The sequence below is a fragment of the Callorhinus ursinus genome, unplaced genomic scaffold (genome assembly GCF_003265705.2).
Source record: "Callorhinus ursinus isolate GAN/ISIS: 27379988/994484 unplaced genomic scaffold, GSC_fseal_2.0 scaffold18, whole genome shotgun sequence".
In the NCBI taxonomy this organism is placed as follows: domain Eukaryota; kingdom Metazoa; phylum Chordata; class Mammalia; order Carnivora; family Otariidae; genus Callorhinus; species Callorhinus ursinus.
Genome location: NW_027397080.1, coordinates 21776753 through 21803156, shown reverse-complemented (window position 1 = coordinate 21803156; position 26404 = coordinate 21776753). Strand labels below are relative to the sequence as shown.

The window sequence follows — 26404 nt, the reverse complement described above, 5'->3', positions numbered from 1 at the left end:
GTCCAACTGTCACTCACGAGTCCATGGTGACATACTATACTCCATCAGTAGTTATATCCTGACCTTAGCGAAATCACCTGTTAAAGCTGAACAAACATACATACTCTGAATGTACTACAAACAGGTCTATTAAACTGTATCTCTGGTTAGATACGTCGGAAGTGGTATGTAGTTTTGAGAGATGCCCACAAGATTCAAGAGTTATGACAGGGTAAGTCATTTCTCCTCAATGTTTCTTCAAAGCATTTTTCATCTTTCATCAGGTGAGCTGAATGTCCCTCCTCCTCCAGTTGACTCCAGCCACTTGCTGTTGCCCAAAGCTGACTTTCCTGATCGGTACTTTGAGGCTTTATTCCTGATGAGATTTAAGTGTGTCTCCTTCATTCTCTTAGTGTCTCTTCCTGTACTCAATCCTCCCATTCTTTGCATGGTTTGCATTTAAAGCACTTGAGCAGTGGCAACACTGAAACTTCTGGATACGGCATAACAGGACACAGAATGCTCAAAATTCTGCCTTTAGTGCCTACTAAAGTATGCCTACTAAACACATGCCTGCCACAGTGGAGATAAAAAGTAAAAACAAAGCCCTCCTTTATAAACCGCAAACCATTTAACTAGAATTCAGTACTTATCTTAGGAGGAGGACAACTGAATTGGAATGGCTAATAGAGGAGAGTGGACAAGAGAGAATGTTGTCCTGTCTCTAAATCTGTAGTAAAATAAAATTTTTAGTTGGATTGTTGATAATTTTAATTGCCATGCTTTTGTTTAATCATAATCCAAATCAAAATTCACATCTCAAGAACCCCATAAACATGTAAAATCCTAAGGGCAGGTCCTTTTTCTGTCCTTTTTGTTGTTTTTTCACTGCTAAATTCCCAGTGCCTAGAATGGTTCTTGGCACATCATAGACTCTCAGAAATGTTTTCAGTGGGTAAATGCATGAACAGAAGAATAACAACTTGAATTTATTTTATGCCCAAAGTCTGTTTTGGGGGGTTGGTTTTGTTTTGTTTTTTACAATATTTTTATTTATTCATCTGTTATGAAAAATGCTACTAACATTTTTGCATATTGTTGCCTAGTATATAAGAAATGCAGGTTTATCATAGTTGGGTACATACTTAAGAATGGAAATGCTTGTTATAGCAGAAAAATAAGTTCAGTTTTGTTTTTTTTTTTTAAGTAGGCTCCATGCCCAGTGTGGAGCCCAGTGCAGGACCCAAACTTGAGATCAAGACCTGAGCTGAGATCAAGACTCAGGTGCTTATATGACTGAGCCACCCAGGCACCCCCAACTTCAGCTTTTATAGCTGAGCTTGTCTTCAAAGTGGCTGTCACCACTTTATATTCCCACTAGCAATACTTGAGTTCTTGCTTCACATATTTGCCAAATCCCGGTAAGTTTAGCAATCTGGAGTTAATGTATAGTTTTATATCTAGTTGGTTAATTTCATCATGTTTGTTGGTCATTTGGATGACCTCTTTGATGAATTGTAGGTGCACCTTTACTGCCTATTTAAAAAACGGAGTTATTCTCACTGATTTCTTTTAGCTTGACAAAAAATCTGATATAAACCCTTCATTGGATTTTTGTGTTGCAATTATCTTTTCCTAATACATGATCTGCATTTTTACTCCCTTAATGACATCTTTTGAGGAAAAACATGCTAATTTTAATGTAGTCCAATTTACCAATCTTTTTTGTACAGTGACATTTGTGTCCTAAAAAACCTGACAAATTATTGTTCTTTTTAATATCTCCTCCCCACCCTGGTTACTTTGTATCTTTTACTGTAAGTAGCTTTACTATCACCAGTCTAAACATTTTCACCTTTTTTTTTTTTAATTTGTGCTTGGGATTTGTAGGAAATTGTTTCAATCTGTGGCTTAACATCTCAGTACTTATGAAAAATTTCTCAGCCACTCTCTTCAAGTATTGCTTTCTTCCCACTTCCTCCTCTCTCCTCTTGGGACTCCAGTTAAAGCAAAGTTTGATCTTATGGAGTCTTCCTCATCATTTACCCTCCCTTTTGTATTTTTCATTTTTTGGTCTCTCTGTGCCTCGTTATGGATTCTACAGACCCATCTTCTACTTCATAATTCTTTATTTCAGCTGTAACTAATCAGCTATTAAACCAATCCATTAAGTTCTGGATTTTATTATATATTCAGTTCTGGGATTTCTATTTAGTTCTTTTGATACTTTCTCTCTTTCTCTGTTAAAAATTTCAACCTATCTTTGTTACCTTGAACATAATAAGTATAGTTATTTGATGTCTGTGCCTGATAAAAGCCAGTATCTGGAGCATCTGTGGGAAACTTATTTATTGCTGGTTTTCATTCATGGTCATCTTTTTCCTTTGTGTGACTTAGTATTTCTAACTATATGCTGGACATTTTATTTGAAAAATTGTTCATAGAAATAATCTGAAGGCTAATATGACAGTTTTTTTTAATATGATAGTTTAAAAAAGAATTTGTGTTTGCTTCTTCCAGGTACCTAGCAGGCACTAACACATTCAGATCACTAACAAGCCAAATTCAAGGACTGAGATTATTGGATGTTGAGCTCTACACAGTCCCTGTGAGAGCAGGTCAATTTCTGATTCACCCCTGTTTAAGCATGCAGTTCTTTGGGGTCCCAATCTAAAATATAGGAGGATTCACTAGAGCCTCTTCCACCACTCTTTTGGTAAACACTGTTCCCAAATTCTGTCCCCTAGCCCAACAAGTCTTTGAAAAACAAGTTTTTCAAGACATTTTAGTTGCCTCTGTTAGAGGGAAGTTTTACTAAATGTGTCACTTTTCTTTGGATTTCTACCTTTTCAAAGATCTTAACCTTAGTAATCCTTTACTGTCTTTTAGCTCTCAGATGCCTTCAAGATTTTAAAAAATATTGTAGCCAACTTTTCTAATTGTTATCCCTCGAATGGTGGTCTGGATCACCTAACGTCAAAACTAGAAGCCCTAATACTTACTCCTGTGTATTTTTCCTTAATCTAAAGACCTTTTCTCTCTTACCTTGAATTTGATGTTTGGTATTTCCAAATGGCATAATTTTATTATATATGTATTTAGTATGAACAATAATTTCATTTCGCATATTTAAAAAAATTAAATGATGTCATACTGTTACTACCATTTTTGAGGCTGATTCACGTTAATACATTTAGTATTACTTCATTAATTTTAACTGCTGTATATATATTACTATTCAAATCCACTGACCAAATAAATTGTGGTAACATACTTGTTTTGTTTAGGCTTATTTCATTTGTTTCTTATTATTCACTATTAAAACCAATACAAAAAATAAACATTCTTAAAAATGAGTCCTTGCGTACATCTAGTAATTTCTGTGGGGTATATACCAAGAAGTAAAATTCCTGAGGAATAGGTATATGAACATCTTCAACATTATTGTCTAATTACTCACCAAAGTGACTGTATTCATCTGTGAACACTTTAAAATGATTTTCAGTTTTTTCCCTACTCTAACAAGTGTGACTTGTACAGAACTGTGGCTTGTTATTTCCCTACTAATGAATAACACTGAGTATCTTTTGTTAAATTCATCAGCTAATAGATTTTCATTTCTATAAATTGCCCATTGGGCTGTTTTATTTCTTACTGATTTGATTTTTTCTCAATTCTCTATATATTTTTTATTTTATTTTATTTTTTAAAGATTTTTTATTTATTTGACAGAGAAAGCACAAGCAGAGGGAGAGAGAGGGAGAAGCAGGCTCCCTGGTGAGCAAGGAGCCCGACGCGGTTCTCGATTCCAGGACCCTGGGATCATGACCCGGGCCAAAGGCAGCTGCTCAACTGACTGAGCCACCCAGGTGTCCCTCTCTCTCTATTTTTTAAAGATTTTATTTATTTATTTGATAGAAAGAGACAGCGAGAGAGGGAACACAAGCGGGGAGGGGAAGAGGGAGAAGCAGGCTTCCCACAGAGCAGGAAGCCTGACGCGGGGCTCGATCCCACGACTTGAGCTAAAGGCAGACACTTAACGACTGAGCCACCCAGGTGTCCTATATTTGAATATTTTATCAATTATTATGTATTCCAAACAGATTCTGCCACACTGTGGCTTTATCTTTTTATTTTATTTATGGTATCATTTGCTGCACACCCAAGACTGCAAATTTTAATAGTCAAATCTGGTATTATTTTTGTTACTCATTTTGAATCTTAATCTTGCTAAAGAAAATTTTCCCCAAAGTTCATGAAGATAGTCTCAATTTTCTCCTAAAAGATTAGCTTTTCTTATTTAGATTTACTATTCCCATGACTGTTTGATTTTTATAATTTCTACATAGTAGGAACAAATGGTGACTCTATTCCCACTGCCACCTTTCATTTCGGTACCTCAAAAGTCCTAGAAGTCATGACAGTGGTTACCTTTCAGGAAGAAGGAAGGGTACAGTTCTATTTACTGACCAGGGTGGTAGGTATGCTCACTTCATTGATATACACTGAGCTGTACACTAATGATCTGTACAATCTTCTATATGCATGTTGTAATGGTGTGCTAAAGCTAGCTCGTACTGGTTTACGGGAGCCAACTGTTAAGTCGAAATTTTGTGAATTATCTGTCAAACTGTCATTGGCTTAAAATCAGCCATGAAGAAACTGTATCATTAAATTTGACAAAAGCAACAAATGAGGAATTTTTCTTTTTCCCAAATAGCATGTATGTCTGTTATATTTCAATAAAAAAAGCCTAAAAACTTGTATCATTTGATATGTAACTCTGGGGGAATTTATACTAAAAAAGTAAACCCTCAACATGTAAGGGTAAATATACTTTGATGCTGCTTGTGGTTGCAAGAAAACCCCTCAAAACCAAAAAACTAGAAACATGGAAGAAAAAGAGGAGGGAGAGATAGAGAGAAAAGGCTGGGGAAATTATGGTATATATATATACATATATATATGTATATATATATACACACACACACGTGTGTGTGTGTGTGTGTGTATCTTCAGATATTATGCAACTACTAAAAAAGTAGGAGTCAAATCTATCTGTAGTGACGTAGGGGTATGCCCAAAACATATTAAGTGAAAACAAAGTAAACTGCAAAAAAAATACATACATGATCTAATTCGACTACTATAAAACCAAAAGTATTCTTTATACATATGTATATGTTTTTATATAATTTTATGAATATAAATAAAATTGTGGAAGTATACATACAAACACCATTTACAAAGGGAAGTGTAACTGGATGGGGCTGAAAGAAGAGTAGTAACTTTTTCTATGAATACCCCTATACTACTGGACTTACTCCAAAAGGTTATTCTGCAATTTAAAAGAATCCAGTAAAGTTTAATCAATCTTATTTAAAAAGGGATGAATCCTAACCAAATTCACATAAGTGGTTGGTTGATCTATAATTTCTTTCTATTTTAATGTAACTTCTATTATTGCCTTTCAAAAGGCCATTCTCATCAAGGATACTCTTCTATTAAAAAACATTAACAGGGGCGCCTGCGTGGTTCAGTCAGTTAAGTGTCCAACTCTTGATTTTGGCTCAGGTTGTGTTCTCGGGGTTGTGGGATTGAGCCCCGCATGTAGCACCCCTCCTGGTGGGGAGTCTGCTTGAGATTCTCTCTCTCTCTCCCCCTCTGTCCCTCCCCGCCCTTCTCGTGCTCTCTCTCAAATAAACAAAAGAGAAAAAAACATTAACAATCCGGGCGCCTGGGTGGCTCAGTCGTTAAGCGTCTGCCTTCGGCTCAGGTCATGGTCCCAGGGTCCTGGGATCGAGTCCCACATCGGGCTGCCTGCTCTGCGGGAAGCCTGCTTCTCCCTCTTCCACTCCCCCTGCTTGTGTTCCTGCTCTCACTGTGTCTCTCTCTGTCAAATAAATAAATAAAATTTAAAAAATTAACAATCCTTCACTGCCTACAGGATTAAAACTAAAATTAGTAAAGAGCACTAAAGTATAAGCCAGAAGCTCTGGGATCTAGTTCTAATGAGTGACTGCAAGATGTCATGGCTGCCACAAGGAAAACGAGAGGCATGAGATGGAGAATTAGTTTGCCTTCAGATACCTACAGTACGGTATGTTAGAAGGCAATATGGCAAGTGACTGAATAATCCCAGACTTGGATTCTAGCACTGCCACTTCCTAGTTATGTGACCTTAAGCACGTTACTTATCCTTTTTTAAGCCTCAGTTTCTTGTTCAGTGAAGTGGGGCTAACAATACTGACCTTTCAGGGTTATAATAGCCATTAATAATAATATATGTAAAGCATCTACCCATAATGCAACCCAGTAGGTACTAAGTAGATAATTTCTGTTATTACAATCAACCTCATTCAGCCAGCATTTCAAGACCTTTGCAATCTTTTCCACCACCAATATAATTTTGAATTATTTAGGGATTACACAGGTCAAATACTGAGCTAGGAACTTGACATACACAATCTCATCAAATTATATTATTATTAAATTAATGTTATTGTAATAGCCTCAAATTGTGTGACTTAATCTTATTTTTTGGATTAAAAAATAAGGTTTAAACAGGTAATGTAATTTTATAAAGTTACAAAGTTTATAACAGTTCATTATAGTTTATTATAAAGTTTATTCTTATAAGTTAGCAACTTACAGAGTAGGAACTTAAGTTGAAATTTTAAAGTTAAAATGTAAAGCCAGAACTGTGCGATGCCAAACCCACGTCTGTGACTGTTGTGCTACATGCGCTGCCGCAGACATGAACTTTCCCTGCTCTATACTTGTTCCCACCACCCCGACCTTCTCAGGCCCAACCTGAACTCCACCTGCTTCACAGAAGCAGTTTGTCATTCTACCAATAACACAGTCATTTCTTTTTTGTTCTACTTGGTTTTTAGGTCTAGAACATCCATTCAAACATCAACATATCGCAATGTCACAGAATATGCTCTAAGTGATCGTTTTCTTGTTAAATGCTAGGTTTTTTTCAATATGAATTTTAAATTCCTTACAGACAGAAGAAATAACTTTTCCAGGTCACAACAGACTTACCTATCTTTGACACAGGAACTCAAAAATATTGGGAGAATGACAGAATTCTGCATTTTCATAACAAGGCAAATGACAATGAATGGTGATAATTAAGAAAAAACCCAAATGTTAAAGGACACACGTTTCTGACACAAGTACCTGGATAACAGTAACAGGCAGAGAAAACACAGACGGTATATGGTAGTGTTCTAACTGCAGAATAGAGAACAATGAACACTAACCAGAAGCTCTTTGGTCTCCCATTGTCTTGCCCTAGATTTGACAGGCTGTAGAGATTAAATGGCTGTGGACAATGTAAAGAGAAAGAAATCTAATAGTTTCTAAGAGATGAAATGATCACTTTTGAACCTTTTATGACCATAACTATCCTAATATTTCAACCAAGGCTCAAATTAGAACCAATATATTTTCAGTTTTAAATTAAATGTTAATGTAAGCATTCACTTTATTTCTATAAGAAGACACAACAGGAGAGGTAGGTTGCTCATGCCAATAATTTCATATTACTAATTTAAACCTTATTCAGTATTGCTCACAATGGGTGGGACCATATCAGGCCTATTTCAGTCTATTTCCATATCCCCCTCCAGAGGTGAGGATACATTTTAATGAAGCAAGATTCTTTTTTATACATTGAGAATATATTAAAAAGTGCTAAAAATATATTCTCCCCTTTATGTTGCCCCAATAACACTTCTGGGAAGAATGTGTAGTGAGGGGAGAATATACCTCTTGGAGATTTCTGGTTTTACTCCTTCCTCTCTTCTTACCGTTACTAGACATCGACACATGTTTGCATAAGCCACAGAGAAACTGGGCTCATCGATAGCCTTCTCAAAGACCAGGTCAATGACTCCTTTCAGCCGCTCCTCTGTGTCAACAGTAAGTCCTGACACTTGCTTCATCAGTTGGTTGAACATCTGTGGTGTCAGTTTATTTAAGATACTTCGAACTTTTCTAAAAAGCTCCTAGAAGGGCCACAAAAAAGAAAACAGTGTTATCATAACTGGACAGGATGATTCTTTCTGTAAGGATTAATATTTTTTTATAAGTTTAACTTCCCAAATTAACAAGGATTATGAACTCTTCACAGAAATAATTAAGTCCATCTATTTTAACAAACATCAAACAATTATACCACTTCTTTTCCATAACTGATGAGAATTCTAGGAACTAAGTATAGTCACTGGCAGGAGTATCCTCTGGTACATTTCTCAGGGCAATTGGGCAATGTGTATTAAAAGCTTTAAAATTATGATGTATCTTTAAAACAAAACAAAACAAAAAAAAACTATGATGTATCTTTTGAAACAACTATTATACTTTTAGAAATTTATTCATATTGGGTGCCTGGGTGGCTCAGTTGGTTAAGCGACTGCCTTCGGCTCAGGTCATGATCCTGGAGTCCCAGGATCGAGTCCCGCATCGGGCTCCCTGCTCGGCAGGGAGTCTGCTTCTCCCTCTGACCCTCTTCCCTCTCGTGCTCTCTATCTCTCATTCTCTCTCTCTCAAATAAATAAATAAAATCTTTAAAAAAAAAAAGAAATTTATTCATATTTAAGGATAGGTACAAAAGGTTTTGGCCACAATGACTTCCATCAGTACCCCCTTTATAGCAAATAACTTAAGTGTCCTAAAATAGAAAATCTGGGGGCGCCTGGGTGGCTCAGTCGTTAAGCGTCTGCCTTCAGCTCAGGTCATGATCCCAGGGTCCTGGGATCGAGCCCCACATTGGGCTCTCCGCTCGGCGGGAGGCCTGCTTCTCCCTCTCCCACTCCCCCTGCTTGTGTTCTCTCTCTCGCTGTGTCTCTCTCTGTCAAATAAATAAAATCCTTAATAAAATAAAATAAAATAAAAAAATAAATAAAATAAATAAAATAAAATAAAATAAAATAATAAAATAAAATAAAATAAAATTGAAAATCTGTCTAAATTATGATACAATATAAATTATGGTATAGAATATTAGGCAGGAGTATTTTAAACTCTCATCAAATTAAAAATAGAAGAGAACTTCCTCAACCAGAAAAGAAAAGCATCTATAACTCTACTTAATGGTCAAAGAATGACTGCTTTCCCTCTAAGAAAAGGAATAAGGCAAGAATGTCTATTCTCACCATCTTATTCAAAGTCATACTTGAGGTCCGAGTCAGTGCAAAAAAGCAGAGAAAAAGAACTACAACCTGTACAGATTGTAAAGTAAGAAATAAAACTCTCTATTCATTAAAGATATGATTATGTAGAAAACCATAAGGAATCTACAAAAAGAGATACTAGAACTAATAAACGAGTCTAGCAACATTGCAGAATGTAAGTCAACATACAAATATCAATTTTATTTCTATATATTAGCAACGAACAACTAGAAATACATAGTTTAAAAGTACTGTTTACAATAGCACCAAAAACCATGAAATAGTTAAGAATCTAACAAAATATCCATAGGAGCTGTATGAAAGAAACCATAATCACTGATGAAAGAAATCAAGGAAGACCTAAATAAAGAGGTCTATGTCATGTACATATATTAGAAGATTCATTATTGTTAAGTTGTCAATTTTCTCTAAACTGATCTATAGATTTCAAACAATCACAATAAAAATCCTAGTAGGGTTTTGGAGCTTTCTGATAGAAATCAAGATGCTGCTTCAACAATTTATGTGAAAAGACAAGGAAAAAAAAAAGTCAGAATAGCCTAAATGATTTTAAAAAATAACAAAGTTGGAGGGCTCATACAACGTGATTTCAATATTTACTATACAAAGGCAGTGTGGTATTGGCCAGGGGACTGACACATATATCACTGGGATGTAAGTCTAGAACTAGACTTACACATATATGATGAACGAATTTTCAACAAAGGTGCAAAGAAAACTGAATGGAAAAAGGATAACTTTTTTTTTTAAGATTTTATTTATTTGCAAAAGAGAGAGAGCATGAGCTGGAGGGAGGGGCGGGGGAGAAGCAGGCTCCCCGCTGAGCAGGGAGCCTGACTTGGGACTCGATCCCAGGCCCCTCGGATCATGACCTAAGCAGAAGGCAGACGCTTAATGACTGAGCCACCCAGGCACCTGAGAAAAAGGATAATCCTTCCAACAAATGGTGCTGGAACAACTGGATATACATAAGGGAAAAAAAAAAAGGAATCTTGATCCATATCTTGCATGAAATACAAAAATTAATTAAAACTGGATCACAGACAGATATGTAAAACCTAAAACTATAAACTTCTAGAAGACAAGAAAGGAGAAAAATTTTGTATTCTTGGGTTATGCAAAGATTTTTTAGATATGACAGCAAAAGTATAACCTATAAATGCAGAAGTTGATAAATTCAACATGATCAAAGTTAAAAACTTCATTTCTGCAAAAGACACCATTTAGAGAATGAAAAGACAAATGACAGACTGGAAGAAAATTTCTGCAAAACACACATTTGATAAAAGATTTGTATCCAGAATATACACAGAACTCTCAAAAATCAATGATAAGAAAACCACCAGCCAATGAAACAGGGCAAAAGAACAGAAATTTTATCAAAGAAGACATAAGAATGGCAATTAAGCACAAGAAAAGATGTGTTTATTCAATATATTATTCATTTGGAAACGCAAATTAAAACAATGCGATGCTACCACACATCCATTAGAATGGTTCACATTTATAAAGCACAAAATAACAAGTGCCGGCGAAGAAGTGGAATAACTGAGAGTCTAGAGCCTTGCCAGTGGAAAGGCAAAATGGTCCAATAACACCACCTTGGAAAATAGTTTGGCATTTTCTGATAAAGTCAAACCTATATTTACCAGACAATTCATGGATGTCATAGCTACAATTTTACCCAAAAGAGACAAAAGCTTATGTTCACACAAATCCTATACATAAATGATTACAGCACTTCTATTCATAATTGCCAAAACCTGAAAACTGTTTCCCCTGTGAATGGATAAACAGTCTGTGGTATATCAATAACTAATCATATATATAATGACTACAGATGCATCTCAAATGTAATATGCTAAGTGAAAGAAGCTATATTCAAAATGATTCTATTTATTTGATATTTTGGAAAAACCAGTGCTATTGGGACAAACAGACTACTGACTACAAGATGTGGGCATTTAGGGAGAAGATGGGCATAAAGTAGCACAAGGAAATTCCTGGGGTCTGATAAAAACATAGCATATCTTGATTGTGGTGGTGTGTATTCATCAGTTGTGGAATTATACACCAAAAATAAAGCTTACTAAATGTAAATTACGCCTCAGTAAAATATCAAGTTGTAAAAATCCATGAAACCATGACATAACTGTAAAGGCCTATAAAATGTTTTATTTGATCCCTATAAAAAAACTGGTATCTGAATATAAGGATTTTTAGAATATGTGCCAATATGTTAACAATTTTCTCTAGGAAGGAGACAGTAAATAAATCTATTTAAATCTTTAAAAGTTATATATAGTCAGGTTTTTCAGCAATGAGTTAGCGTTGCTTTTATTAAAAAAACTGAGTTTCTCAGGGGCGGGAAAATCACCAAACTTCTCTCAATTGCCTCTACCAACTGAGAATATTGATGAGGTCTAAAACAACCTGTGCTTTATATCAAGGAAAAAACAACAACCTCAGGGCAACTGGGTGGCTCAGTCAATAAGCAGCCAGCTCTTGGTTTTGGCTCAGGTCATGATCTCAGGGTCCTGGGAGGGAGCTCCATGTTGGGCTCTACACTCAGCGGGGAGTCTGCTTGAGTTTCTCTCTTTTTCCCTCTGCCCTCATCCCTGCCCCCGCATTCTCTTTCTCTAGTGTAAAATAAATCTTTAGAAAGAAACAAAGAAAAAGAAAGAAAGAGAGGCAGCGAGGTAGAGAGGAAGGAAGGAAAAAAACCCCAACCTTCAAATACCTCAAATATTTCAGATGATAATCTAAGCTTAAAAAGTAGGATTAAAAAAAGTAATTTATTGGGGCACCTGGGTTGCTCAGTTGGTTAAGCGACTGCCTTCAGCTCAGGTCATGATCTGAAAGAGTTTTTTTGGAAGTGGAGGCAACAATAAAACCACCATTTGACAAAAAAGTGAAGAAACAGAATTAGCGGGTGCCTGGGTGGCTCAGATGAGTGGTTAAGTGTCTGCCTTCGGCTCAGGTCATGATCCCAGGGTTCTGGGATCGAGTCCCGCATCGGGAGGAGCCTGCTTCTCCCTCTGCTTCTCTCTCTCTCTCCCTCTATATCTCATGAATAAATAAATAAAATCTTAAAAAAATAAAAAAGAAACAGAATTAGCAGGAGCACCAAGTCAACGTGACGTATACCTATGCAAAAGAGAAGAATGAAAACACCAAAAAAGAGAAGGAATGGAGTAAAAACGCACCATACTTAGAAGAAAAGTATCAGTAACAAGAGGATTGTACTGGCCCTGAAAAAGAAGCCTATTAATTCTCCACTGGATTTGCTTTATCTTTTCACTAAAGAAAACTTAGCCAATTAATGAATGATACTGCAACACAATAAAATTATGTTTCTGAAATAAAACTTAATTTTTAGGCAATAACAGGGAGAACTTTGTTACAAAGTAAACAGGCAGATTACAAACTGCAACAAATGGACTATTCCACAATACTGTGGGTAACTTAATTTCTCAAAGCTTCAGTTTTCTCATATGTAAAAGGAAAATATCTATTCCCTCCTTCATAGCTGCTGCAAGAATCTAAGAAATGAGGCACTAATATAAATGCCTTAACTACTAAAACAAGACCTCTTCATCTTCAGTGATAAAAGATTCAGCAGGAATTATACCTATCTTTGCAAGCCATTTAGGTACCTTAACAATCAGCACTTCTCAGAGGTATCAAAGGGAGAGATGCAGAAGGTTTTTGTAAAAAAAAAAAAAAAGGTTGAGACACATTGAAAAGAAATTCAGGAAAGATTAGGTACTTGAATTCAGTGACCCTGGAGAAGGATGTACTTAGGGACAAATATCTGGGGAAATCACTAAAATGATGAACAAAGACAAACAGCCAATTAAGGTCTGACAGCATGGTTTTGTGATGAGTTAAGTTCATCATGTTAAGGCACATATTTGACCCAGGAACATCATCATACTGAGTACCTGGGCTCCAGGAACCATGCCAACGGCTTTATATTACTTGAATTCGATCTTCACAATAGCCCTATGAGGTAGGTAATATTAGTATCTTCATTTTACAGTTGAGATTAAGAACTTGCCTAATAGAACTTGCCTGTCTCCAGAGTTGAAGCTTTTGACTACTGTATTAAACTATTCACAACGAGAGGAAAGATATTTAAGGAACGAGACACTGACAAGTCAGCATATGATCTGTGATGCCTAACACTGATACAGGTGCAAAATTTAAGAGGAGACTCTAGTCTTGGTGCCTAGAAGCGAAAAATCCAAAAAAGATAGTAGCAGTAACCCAAGTATAGGAAATAGTATTGTGTGTACAGCAAATGATGAATGAAGACTACATAATCTGACACAAAAAAATAATTTTGTTTGGGTTAAAGGAATTCATTCAATTTACCCTAAGGAATTCTGCAGGTAGGTATGCATAGAAAGATGCAAAGAATTCAATTTTATTCCAAAAGACTCCAAAACAAGATTGATTTCTAAATTCTAACTTACTAGAAATGAAGGCCTGGCAAGGAGACATAAAAGCAATATGGCAACTAGACTAGCATAGGATACTGATTGATAATCTAAAAACACATTTTTAAGAAAAGCAAGCATTGATCTAAGCCTAAATGATCAGAGTCCATGACATACAAACCCTCTAGATATATAGTATTTGTTTTGAAAACCAAACAATAAAATAGCAGGTTGTCTGGCACTCATTATGCTAAAGATTTTAGAATAATGTTTTTTTTTTTTTTAAGATTTTATTTATTTATTTGTCAAAGAGAGAGAGTATAAGCAGAGGGAGTAGCAGGCAGAGTGAGAAGCAGGTTCCCCACTGAGCAAGGAACCTGATACGGGACTTGATCCCAGGACCCCGGGATCATGACCTGAGCTGAAGGCAGATGCTTAACCCAGTAAGCCACCTAGGCATCCCTAGAATAATGCTTTTAAAAAGCAAAAAAATTACAAAAATCTTCAACTAAAATCTCTAGGTATACTAATAGGACAAAATAACAAGTTAAAGCAAATTAAAACAACAGCATTATAATTCCAAAACAATGTTAGAATGTGCTTCTGTTCCCACCTGAGTTTTAATGTTTTCAGGATCCTCAGCTTGGCTGTCTCGTTTTTGGCTGGGCTTCCAGGCATTCTCTGCCTTTTTCAGGTGCACATCTTCTTTCACAGAGACTGTGATGATCTTCCTGGGCTCTCTTCTCTGGCCAGGTTGAGATCTTCGTGGTCCAACGTTCAACAACTAGGACAAGAATATTCTTTATTATATCTACAAAGTGTACTTAAGATTTACTGCCTCTGCTGTGCCGCTCAAGTCAAGCCTGATGATCACACTAAACACTTCTTAGATGCAAAGATGGATATTAAGCACTCAATTTAGATGTGATCTTTTTGGGGGGAGAAGGTGAGAGGACAACCTTAGAATACCATCAATGTAATGTTCTCCACTACTACAGTTTTTAATCCTAAAGTCCTAAATTAGATAAAGTGATGGAAAATTTTGTTTGATACTGCTATTGTTCCTAACAAAAAAGAGTACCCCCAAACTGAAGTTTTATTTTTTACTAGTTGTGTGACTTTGGACTGCTCACTTGAATAATTATACATATTCAGAGGCATTAATCATCACAGTTATAAAGCTGCTTCAAAAACTAGGTTTCTATTCTGCCAATGTGAAATGCAAATACAATTTTATCACAAAAATTCTTTATAGCATAGACATCCAGCCTTACTACAGATTTTAATGGATCCCTGTAAATTTCCTGGGCCAGAAATACTAAAATAAGTCTTTCTTAAATCATTAAATCAGATTTAACTAAATTGTTCCCTGAAAAAAATTTCTTCTCTTTGTCAGTTCTTAGCTCCTGCTAGAGTCCCACTATACTCACTCTGTTAAAAATACTTGCTGGCATGTCATAATGATCATCAAATTAAGAACAATTACTGCAAGAGATAATGAAGTAAAAGCTGCATTCTGTGTATTAAAATATCCCTAATAGTTGCTATCTTAAATGCTAGGAAATAACTTTTCAAGATTAAACATGTTGGGTTGATAGTAAGTTCTGTTCCTTCTAGATCTGTTGCATTTTTGTGATATGCCATTTCTTTCCTTTTTTTTTTTAAGTAGGCTGCACAGCATGGAGCCTAAGCGGGGCTTGAACTCACGATCCTGAGATCAAGACCTGAGCTGCGATCAAGAGTCGGACACTTAACTGACCAAGCCACCCAGAAGCCCCTGTTATACCATTTTCTAAATGCTGAGTTGAATAATGTAATTAAACTTGAAGAGGGAAGAAAAAAACTTCATATAAGACATAGAGATCAGAATCATATCTCACTTAGTGCCCCAATACTGCCCTTCTGAATTTATATGAAGCTTTAGAGAAGGAAGTAGAAACTCAAATTTCATGCTTTAGATAAGAAAACAGGTTCTAAGAGATACATGGTCTGAGGTCAAAACTAGTAAGATTGAAAGCCTTTAAATAACACTCATTCTCAGAATTATACTTCGCCATCTGCCCTAATCAGTAATAGCAGTATTACCAAGGATCAAAATATAGAATTCCTGGGCAATACACACCAATCTTGTCAAATATATCCAGCTAAGTACTCAGTATAAATGATACAATCTCAGAATATTTGGTACACATTAAAAAGCCCGAGGTACCACACACAGTTTCACTAAAAAAGAACTGAAGAAGATCACACTGGAAAAGTACCAACAGGGAGCAGTTGCTAAACTGGACAGTACTACTATAAAAACATTTATTTATAACTGAAAATTTGATATAATAGCCCAAACAAAACAATTCTGATAAGAGAATGCCCCACACCAAATATTGTCTGATTTTTATAATTCAGGTTATATTCTAGTGTAAACTAGAATGGATTACTAGTATGGGTTAAAATCTTTTTCAATGCTTGGATAAGTTCAAATAAACAATTATATCACAGGACATTTAAACTAATCCATGCATTTGCACATAAAAATTTGTCTAGAACAAAGATTAGTGGGTATAATGAAAGGTAATTATATCAAAAGCAGGTAAGAGCCAGAGTAAAATCATAATTTGGGGATATAATTTTAATCATGTTTGAATGAAGTATGAAATTTCCATTTCCAAAAAGTACTTACTAGAAATATCAATGAATATGCAGTGAAATTTGAATCTAGAAAGTAAGTATGACTTGTGTTCAATCTCTACTAGCTCCAAGACAAATACGTATGGATTTTAAATGAACTGCATAAAGATGTGAGAAATATTACTAAACAGGTAACAATGTTTCAAAGGAAAGTAAGTTTTGAAAAGATAGCATAAGCTGTTAGTCCCAGATATAAAGTTGGTATTATAAGCTATGTGCAAGCTCCCAAGACAACCTTGAAAATTATTATTTGGTTGACTGGATATAACTAAGAAAGATATTGTTCACAAATATTTAACCAAAGATATTGAGTCTTCAACAGATCTATAATACTTACAAATGATTAACACAATAAATTAATCTCTAATGTACTAATGCTTATACTCTGAAAATGAAATCACTGTGTGGAACATCAATGCCTGAGAGGACTATGGTAACCGCAGAAAAAAGAGGTGGATTAGAAGACAAAAGGACTGTGGACTTTGAGTTCAATTCTGCTACTTAATGAGCAAAGTTACTGTGAGCAAGTCTCTGAACTTTGTTGAACTTAGGCTTTCTCATACATTAAATGCCAGTCCTACCTACAAAAGTTATTATGCGGATCAGAGATATAAGGCATATAAAAGGACCTTAAAAACTAGGTAAGTTATCATCAATACCAAAGAAGAAAAAGAACTTTTTAAAAAGTGTTATCTATATTGATATAATTAACCTCAAACATTTCATGTCCTTTGTGTGTGCATGCGTGTGGAAAGTTTAATACAAACTGTCAAATTTATAGCATCCTTCAAAAGATGCACCATATATAATGAATGATTTATTTACTAAACACACATAAAATTAAAGAGTATGGAGTGTATATATATATAAAAATGAACCTGGTCTCCTTGCTTAAAGGACAGACAATCCTGATTGGAAGAGGAACTTCCCGGCTGGCAGAGGAATTTTAAGGTATAATGTGCTCAGGGTCCAAAAATGTGACAACTCAAATGAAACATCAAAATTTGGCGCTGACTGGGGCTCCTGCGTGGCTCAGACGGTTAAGCATCTGCCTTTGCCTCAGGCCATGATCCCAGGGCCCTGGGACGGGCTCTGTGCTCGGCAGGGAGCCTGCTTCTCCCTCTCCTTCTGTTCCCCCTGCTTGTGCTCTCTTGCTCACTCTGTCAAATAAATGAATAAAATCTTTAAAAAAAATTTGGCGTTGATTAACTAGTGAGCTGCATTTTTTTCCCCAGGTGAACTGAGTTTTAAATTTTTTTTTACCCATTCTCATATATTTTTCTTAAATGTATTAAATAAAAATCATACCCATCTCTGTTTTAGAGTTCAGTATACATTGGTCTTACCTCATTCATAGACTATAACCTTAAACTCCTCTGCTTACCTGAATAACCAAAGAAAACAGGACCAAAATTCATCCTACCAAGTTTTAAAGAGAGATAGCCAAGTGTTCCTTTAAGGAGAAAGGGAAGGATGATATAAGCTCAGGAAACCTCTTTGCTCCTAGAATTTTTATAATAGCTCAGCTAACCTCAAAGCTAACTGAAATAAATATGAATGGTAAATTACTAGTCTAGGTCCACTGTCTCTCTCTCAATACATGTTTTTTGGGGCACTTTCTGTGATGTCTGCCCAGATTACTATTAAAATTAACATCACACTTGCTGAGTAATTTGACTTTTAAAAAAGTAGAGAAGATACTGCCTGAGTGCTTCCAACAGATCTATAATTACTACCCATCACAAGACCTTTATGTTTGAAAATGTTATGTAACTACATATGACATGTTAAAACAATTGCTCCCCATTCAACATATTTTGTAACAAGTCTTTTGCAGATAAGTTTATATAGGAGTCATAGTTACTGAAGCCACACCAAGAAGCTAAGTCTAGCAGATCTTAGTATCTTTGGATGGTAATCATTTATAAGCCAATTGGGAGGCTGGGAAAAATGATTAGAGGTATGGAACCAAAAACGATGAAGCACAGGACTGCTACTTTTTCCAAACAGCATTATTAACTGTTCCTTTATATGTTACATAGCTATATCCTATGAAATTCCCATCTGAATTCACATCAATATACCAAGGTAAGCAGGACAAATTAAGTGGAGCATGTTTGTTAGCTATGGGAGATGCTGGAAGAATAATTACTTGCATTAGGCTTAACATATCAGTATTAGTCTGACAGATCACAATTTCACTTAAAAATTAGGTTGTGGCACATGACAGATCTATTTAAAGAAAGTGAAATAACTAAAGCTGACCTTTTTGGAGACGTTACAAATTCCTGATAATGGCTCATTTCCAATCACATTACTTTGTACCAAATAACTCATTTACATATGTAAGCAGATAGATTAGTGGGCAAACATACATTTTGGTACTTTTAAAATTCATTTTCTAATTTCAATATTTTGAAAGAGACATAGCTTATTCTCAATCCACAGCACTTCCTTTTTGCTATACCTAATTATTAAACAACAGCAAGCTGGTGATGAAAAGTGGCAGCATACACTGAAAGAGGAGACGCGGCAAATCATACCTTCTGTTGAGTGACATATGAACAAAACAGAGCAATATGATAATGACATATGCTGTTAACCAGAGACTAATCAAAATGGCATCAACATTATTTCTACTGTTTGGCAAAACAAAGATATAAATCAAAACCGAAACAAAACCAAAAATAAATGCTAACAGAATACAACTTTACACCACCAAAAAGGGAAATAATGCTGAAAAATAAGGTATCAAATGGTTTCTAGAAAACTGCTTTCTAAAGACTTTCTGGTGAGGTAATTAAAACTTGAGAAAAATTTTCATTTCATATTTACAGAAAATAAAGATTAAATTTCCAACCTGTGTGAGAAAAGAATATCACACACAGAGATATCCTTAAATGGTAATGCTCAATAAATACGCTTCAAATTAGGAAGATTTTTCTGTAGGTTTTACAAAGCCTTCAACACATTGTAGGCACTGAAGTATTTTTAATAAGTGTTTGGCTGCAGGCAAACAACAAATAATTCAAGTATCTACAAAGTGACATTTGTTTCCTGATGGGTACAGTCTTATTTCAAAGCAGGTTTCAAAAGTTGCCACTCCAGAAATAAAACGGTGATGGGAAAATAAAAAGTGTCACCTTAAATAAAAATATTTTTACAAACATAAAATACAGTAGTCTTAATAGGGTGATTTGCAAATGTACATCAAACTCCAAGCTCCTCCAGAAGTTTAAGTTAAGTGCTCTCTATACCATTCTAGTTTGGGAAAAACAGGTTTTCACATCACTGGCAACTTTCCCCCATGCTTTCTGCAAGTCTACAAAGCATGGAGTAGGCACAGCCTGCCACATCTTGCACAGCGCAGTGCCCCAGCATAACTCCACTGGTGATGTCACTTCTACCGCTGAAGAGCCTGCCACTGGGGGTGTAAATGCAACCTGCAGTTTACCAATACTGCACTCTTTTGTACATGTCATTTGTTCATATATTGACTTCACAACCTATAGTAAGTGAGAAAAACAAAACAGAAAATATAACACCAGAGACTATTGTTTAAAAAAAAAAAAAAAAAAGGATTCAGCGCACCCCTAGAGGCAGGCTCTTCAGGGGTGGGTGCGACATCGCCAGTGGAGTGCAAGCTGGGGCTTTGCTCTGTTCCAGAATTGGCAATCCATGCCTGCTCTGCACTTTGCAAATCTGTAGAAACAAAGACAAAGAGATGACCATTAGCTGAATGTCATCAGAGACCTTAACTAAAACAGGAATCCTATTTGAGGTTGGCTCTATTTTAACCCATTTGCAGTTCATGTCAATTGAAAAAAAATGAAAAAAAAAATATCAAGACCAAATTAATGCAGACCAGCTTCTCTCAAGTAAAAATGACTCAGTGTATTCTTTATTTGCTTTAATATTAGTATGGAAAAAAAGACAGTCTTCACCTCTTCTACTTCTTGGTAAGAGGAATCAGCTCTCTTGCCGTGAGACAAGATGTCATGAAGTCTATGACAGTTTCTAACTAATTGGATTGTAGGGAACTTGCACTTACAGGTACACCTCTTCCACCAGGGGTTTGCCTTCCAAAATCTGCAAAGGCTGGAGTAAAGTCTGGTCCTCGAGGCAAAATCCGAGGATCCAGAGTTCGCATTGGCAATTTGGGTTGGTTGATCTGCATGAAGAAGCAAAGGAAAGCTTAATACAAGTTTCAAAACATTCAAGTACCAAAAAAGTAAAAACTCAGACTAAAAGTTATGTCAGCTAAAATGATGAGCACTGGCTTTCTGAGGCAGAGAAGTCCAATGTGAATCATGGGAACTTCTCTGGACTTAAGCCAGAAATAATTTTCTGATGCCCTGGGACTGATTAGGCCTAAAATTTCCGAGGGGAGGCTAGACACAATCAGTACACTGGCTCAACACATATTCAAGGACCAGCAGAATGGCACAAGAAAAGCTATGCGATCCTATGACCTAGGGACAAATTTGGGGATTTTTTCCAGGATATTCACCAGGACATCAGAGCACTTACTTTGAAAAATCCTGCTGTCACATATGTCGATTTTGTTGCTGTTGTTTTATGGTTAGCAAAGCAAATATTCCAAGTGAACAGTAAGTCTCTAAAGGAGATATTTTTCATGTGTGATCACTCGTTTAAAATCTCACTCAATTTGCCTTGTTAATTGGAGGTATCTGGCTTTGTACAGGCATGTATTGTGACTGTATATGAAACAAAGTGAAGTAGCTCAGGGAGAAATCAACTAAAAATTGGTTTGAAGTCAGAAACCAATAAGGTTGGCAGACAAGAAAGAATATTTTCTAGAGGATAATCTGATTTAGTGTATGTAAAACCTACCCTCTTAAAGTAGTCTCAAATCAGCACTGCCACATTAGTACCTAAGAGAGAAGACTTCGATACCAAGAGAAATAAGAAACCCTGTTGCTATAAAAGAGGAAAATAATACACATAGGGTCTGAATAAGGAGCTGCTGGAAATCTCAAAAAGAGGTAGATCTCATTCTGAAAGAGAGTTACCCTCTACACTTCAATAAGGATTAATATTTTCTCTTCAAAACAAAAATATTTTAAGCTTGGTCATCATCACTGGTTCATCATTGATATACACAAAATTACTTGGGCAGATACACATCTGACTCTACTCTTTTTATTTAATAAAGACAAAATAAACACTGTACTAATCTCCTGTATGCACCATTAAGATCAGATGTAAAGAGAAAAGGTGCCTATTTATTTGCCAAAACTGAAAAGTAATCACTATAAGCATGTATTAGGGAAATTTTGAAATACAACATTATTTATTATGTATTATTTGATTACCACTTAAGTTTGATTTGCCAAATACACTCTTAGGCATCTGACCTGTCCTCAATGTCATTCTATTCCATACTGAAATTTTAGAACAGTGAATAAAGAGCTCCATATCACTTTAGCCATATTGGCCCAGCAGACACACATTTTTCACCACATCACTAGGCAATAGCAATAACAAGCAGGGAATTAATGAATTTTAACTCGTTACCACTCAAATATGGGCCAAACCCCAAAGTTACAGTAATCTACAATAAACCCCAAATCCAACAATATGTAGGAAAACTCTAATACTTAAACATATTTTAATTCAAGCACATTTAGTCTAACAATTCCTAAAAATTGTTTATACTTCAGATATTTGTACTGATAATTGAAACCAGTACCCTATAGAAAGACAGAGCTTTCTCTGCGTATACAGCTTACTTTGTCAAGAACCACATCACTGATGGGAGGCAGGCCCTCTGGTTTCTGTATACAGGCTGGCATGAACTGGAAGTCCAGCAAAAACTCCCTGTCATATTGCTTCTTGCCTTCAGTATCAGCAGGCTTCCAGGAATCTAGAAAAAGGGATGTAGACAGACAAGTTTCTATAGGGTCATTATATGGATAACCAGGTAAGAGTACAAACTAGATTCCGATATTTACTTTACCCTGTCGTAGACTAAAACACAAAGCAAACACTGAGTTACTGTCAGAAAATGTCATGTAAAAACTTTAAACTGTCTTATGTTCCTTTATCCCTTCTGAATACCTTTGGATAGTAATCTGAAATTGCTACAGAAACCACTTAATATACACATTAAGCAGCCTTTGGCCAGAAACATGTACTAATACTCATTAAATAAACTACCAAGCCTTTAAATATCTCAGAAATAAGGAATCTATAATATTCTTTGGTGTCACGTAAAAGAAGAATACTTCGGTTGTTCACCCGGAAATGTTATTTTGGAGGGGAAAAAAGGCAAAAGGACACAAAACAAATACAAATAATTTCTGTAAGATTCTGAAAGGCTAAGCAGCTATATATAATTTTCCCCCTGAGTATGGTTTATTTTATTTTTGAAGTATAGTTGACTCAAAATATTGTATTAGTTTCAGGTATACAAGATAGTGACTTGACAATTATATACCTTACGAAAGGCTCACTCACCATGGTAAGTGTAGTTAACCATCTGTCACCATATAAAATTATTACAGTATTATTGGCTATACTCCCTATGCTGTACTTTTCATCCCTATAACTTATTTATTTTGTAACTGAAAGTCTGACCCTCTTAATCTGTTTACCTTTTCTGCCCACCCCCATCTACCTATCCTCTGGCAATCACAGACTGTCCTCTGTATTTATCAGTCTGTTTCTGTTTTTCTGTTTGTTTTTTAGGTTCCACTATCAGTGAAATCATATGGTATTGGTCTTTTTCTGTCTGATTTATTTCACTAAGCATAATACCCTCTAGATACCTCTACACTGTTGCAAATGGTCAGATTTCATTCTTTTTTTTATGGCTGGGTAATATTCCACCGTGTGTGTGTACACCATGCAGGCACATACACACATATATACACTTATCTTCATTATCCTTTCATCTATCAGTGGACCCTTAGGTTGCTTACATATCTTGACTATTGGAAATAATGCTGCAATAAACACAGGGGTGCATATTATCTTTTCAAATTTGTTTTTGTTTTCGCTGGGTAAATACCCAAAAGTAGAATTACTGGGTCATATGGTGTCTCTTTTTAATTGTTTGAGGAACCCCCATACTGTTTTCCATAGCAGTGGCACTATTTTTATTCCCATCAGTAGTAATATTTTCAATATTAATTGTAAATTAGTTTTTTGCCGTAACACTCACTTTGCTACTATGACTATTGTTATAGCTATCATTTCTCACAGTCCTAATCTCATTATATAAAGTTGGAAAATTTCTTGAAATTTTTGTTGGGTAAGAAAAGCATGTCACAGTATTTTTCTTTTAATTAACAAAACTCTTATCAAAACCAGGCCCCCAGATCACTTCATGATAGTACTCTGGGTCCTTTTCTATATTAGTGATTCTTAATATGTAGGTGATAGACTCATGATGGTCTGTGAGAACACTGCAGATATTTTCAACCAAATCCTTATTGTCTTACCATATTCATTAAAAGGCAGGCAGTTTATTGGGATCTAAATTTTAAATTGTTGGGAAGCCTGGGAGGCTCAGTCAGTTAAGCATCTGCCTTCAGCTCAGGTCATGATCCCAAAGTCCTGGGATCGAGCCCCGCATCGGGCTCCCCACTGAGCGGGGAGCCTGCTTCTCCTCCCTCTGCCTGCCACTCTGCCCACTTGTGCTCTATCATTCCGTGAAATAAATAAATAAAATCTTTAAAAATAAATAAATTTTAAATTGTTTTTCCAATTACTGTGAGGGTATATTACAGTTTAATTGTTCAATATAGTTGGGGCTTATGGTTGGGTACTTTTTCCTTGCCAAACTGAAGGATAAAAATATAACTGATAGGGGGCACCTGGGTGGCTCAGTCAGTAGAGCATGGGACTCAGAGTCATGCGTTTGAGCCTCATGTTGGGCATAAAGCTTACTCAAAAAACAAACAAAACACACACACACACACACACACACAAACACTGACATAGTCCGATAAATGACAATAATGTCTCAATCTCCTAAAGGACTGGTGGTAGCCACAAGTGCTTCATGATATGATACAAGCCTAGATCTTTAGAAGTAATTCTAGTATATTGAGTCCTAAAATTAAAAAAAAAAAATGTTACTACAGCATAGCCCTTCAATTTCATAAAGCCCACTGGCAGCAGTTTACTAGTAGTGAAAAGATCATTTTATTAAGGTGGTATCAATCAGTGACTTTCAAACATTTCTTACTACAACTCACAATAAGAAATATAATGACCATATATAACTCAGAACAAATACAAATTTAAATAAAAGAAATAAAAGTTTCTTAAAACAATATTTACCCTTGCTCCTGTAACGCACTGACAATTTTTTATTCTCCATTTTTAAAAATGTTGGTTGTATGTCACCAATTTTTGTCTAAGATTATTGTTGATGTCTGATATTCTACTTTCCAACCCAATCTGACACAGAAGTCACTCAGATTTGGCAAACTAAGAAAAACGTTGTACCCACCCCAAACTTTCGATCAAATGAACCATCTTTCCCCACATGTCATGCCAAATCACTCCGAAAATCTCAAAGTTAAACATGGGTTTACATAGGATTGGGATAGACTTTAATGGACTTGACGGTGCCTAAAGATGAAAGAGCCTCTGAGGCTTATCATGTATTTCACAGGACACTTTTCATACTGCATGTGCTTAATAAGCTAGTCACACTGCTTCTGATGATTGTAGTTCAGTTCTACACAGTGATTTCTGTCAACAAATTTCTGCTGTGAAATTAGGGAGTTACAACCAAAATTTAAAATTTTTTCTTTTTTCTTTTCTTCCCTTTAGGTAGGCTCCATGCCCAACATGGGGCTTGAACTCACAACCCCGAGATCAAGAGTCACATGCTCTACCGACAGAGACAGCCAGGCACCCTATAACCCAACATTTTTAAAAGAAGAGAATAGAGTAAAAAATGTCAGTGTATTACATGTAGTAAGCGTAAGTGATTAAGGCTTGTGAAATGATGAGCACAAAGGAGCACTGAAACAGCCCTTTCAATTAAACTAAATAAAAGTAAATTCCTCTTGTAGAATTCCACCAGCCTAGCACTCACTGGCTGATATCCTCTGCCAGCTGCTCTGCCAGTAAAAGCAGAATACTAGCATCAGATATCACTTCCGCCCACAGAGAACTCCCAGGATTTGCTAGTCACTAAGTAATGCCTGTTAATCTATTCTGTAAATATTACACTGTGATGAGCCTCTTATCTTCCATGCAGTATTTCTCTGCAAGGAGACAACATTGCTGTAAGATTGTAACAGAGAGAAGGTGAGAAGGAAAGGCATGCACAGGAAGGCAGGGATACACTTACCTGGTTTGAATGGGAATGTCACCCCTTCACCAGAACTATCAGTGGAGCCTGAATTAGCATCTATTCCTTCACCCTCAGAAATACTTTCAGCACCATTACGTACAGGCTCAGCTTCTTCTTCATTTTCCTCCACAGTTTTTACTTTTTTTAGGTCAGAGGGGTCTCTTCCAGGATGAAACCCTTGGCTCATTTTATCCTGTTCAGATTCAAGTACTTTGTCATCTGAAAGCTCCTCTTCAGCTTTTGGCTAAAGCATAAGTGAACACAGAGGTTACATGATTTTTGCCATGTAAATATGCATGTAAACGTACACCTATCCCCTCAAAAGGCACAGGAAAACATGTCACTCAAAAAAAGGATGTCTGTGTTCAGCATATGGTACTAGAATGCTAAGTTTATTTAAAACACTTTTCTCACTTCATCTCTTGGCATAGAGAAGACAAGTCACATGGCTACTGAAATGCTTTAACATGACTAATGAAATCTAAAAGTACCAAAGGTTCGAATGGAAAGAACTGTTAATCCTTGCACTTGTTGGACATGAAAGAGTCCTAGTCAGAAATCTAAATCAAGCACTCCTACCCTTGCCACTAAGGCTCAGCAAATTTATAAAAAGAAACATTAGAAGGTATTTTTTTGTATTCCTGTTGCTGCTAAATGGAGAGTTTGATGAATAAAGTATCTAAGTCCTGCAAAGTTGATCATCTCTCATTTTACAAGGAGGCCACTTGTTAATTAAAATCTACTTTGTTTATTGG

At 35.9% G+C, this 26404-nt stretch overlaps 1 protein-coding gene across 15 annotated transcripts in view; it reads right to left on the bottom strand.

The window, feature by feature from the left end:
• The window catches only part of EIF4G3 (eukaryotic translation initiation factor 4 gamma 3), a 335019-nt gene that overhangs the window by 51953 nt on the left and 256662 nt on the right, over window positions 1-26404 (bottom strand). For 9 of the 15 annotated variants that reach the window (XM_073903228.1, XM_073903230.1, XM_025856155.2 and 6 more), the window contains 6 exons: window positions 25647-25893; window positions 22066-22199; window positions 20364-20483; window positions 19904-20014; window positions 14241-14411; window positions 7800-7997 (listed from right to left, as the gene is read on the bottom strand). In XM_073903228.1, the coding sequence (XP_073759329.1) occupies window positions 7800-7997; window positions 14241-14411; window positions 19904-20014; window positions 20364-20483; window positions 22066-22199; window positions 25647-25893 (981 nt within the window). The remainder of the gene's footprint in view (window positions 1-7799; window positions 7998-14240; window positions 14412-19903; window positions 20015-20363; window positions 20484-22065; window positions 22200-25646; window positions 25894-26404) is intronic. The other 6 variants (XM_073903231.1, XM_073903233.1, XM_025856159.2 and 3 more) reach the window with 1 other exon arrangement.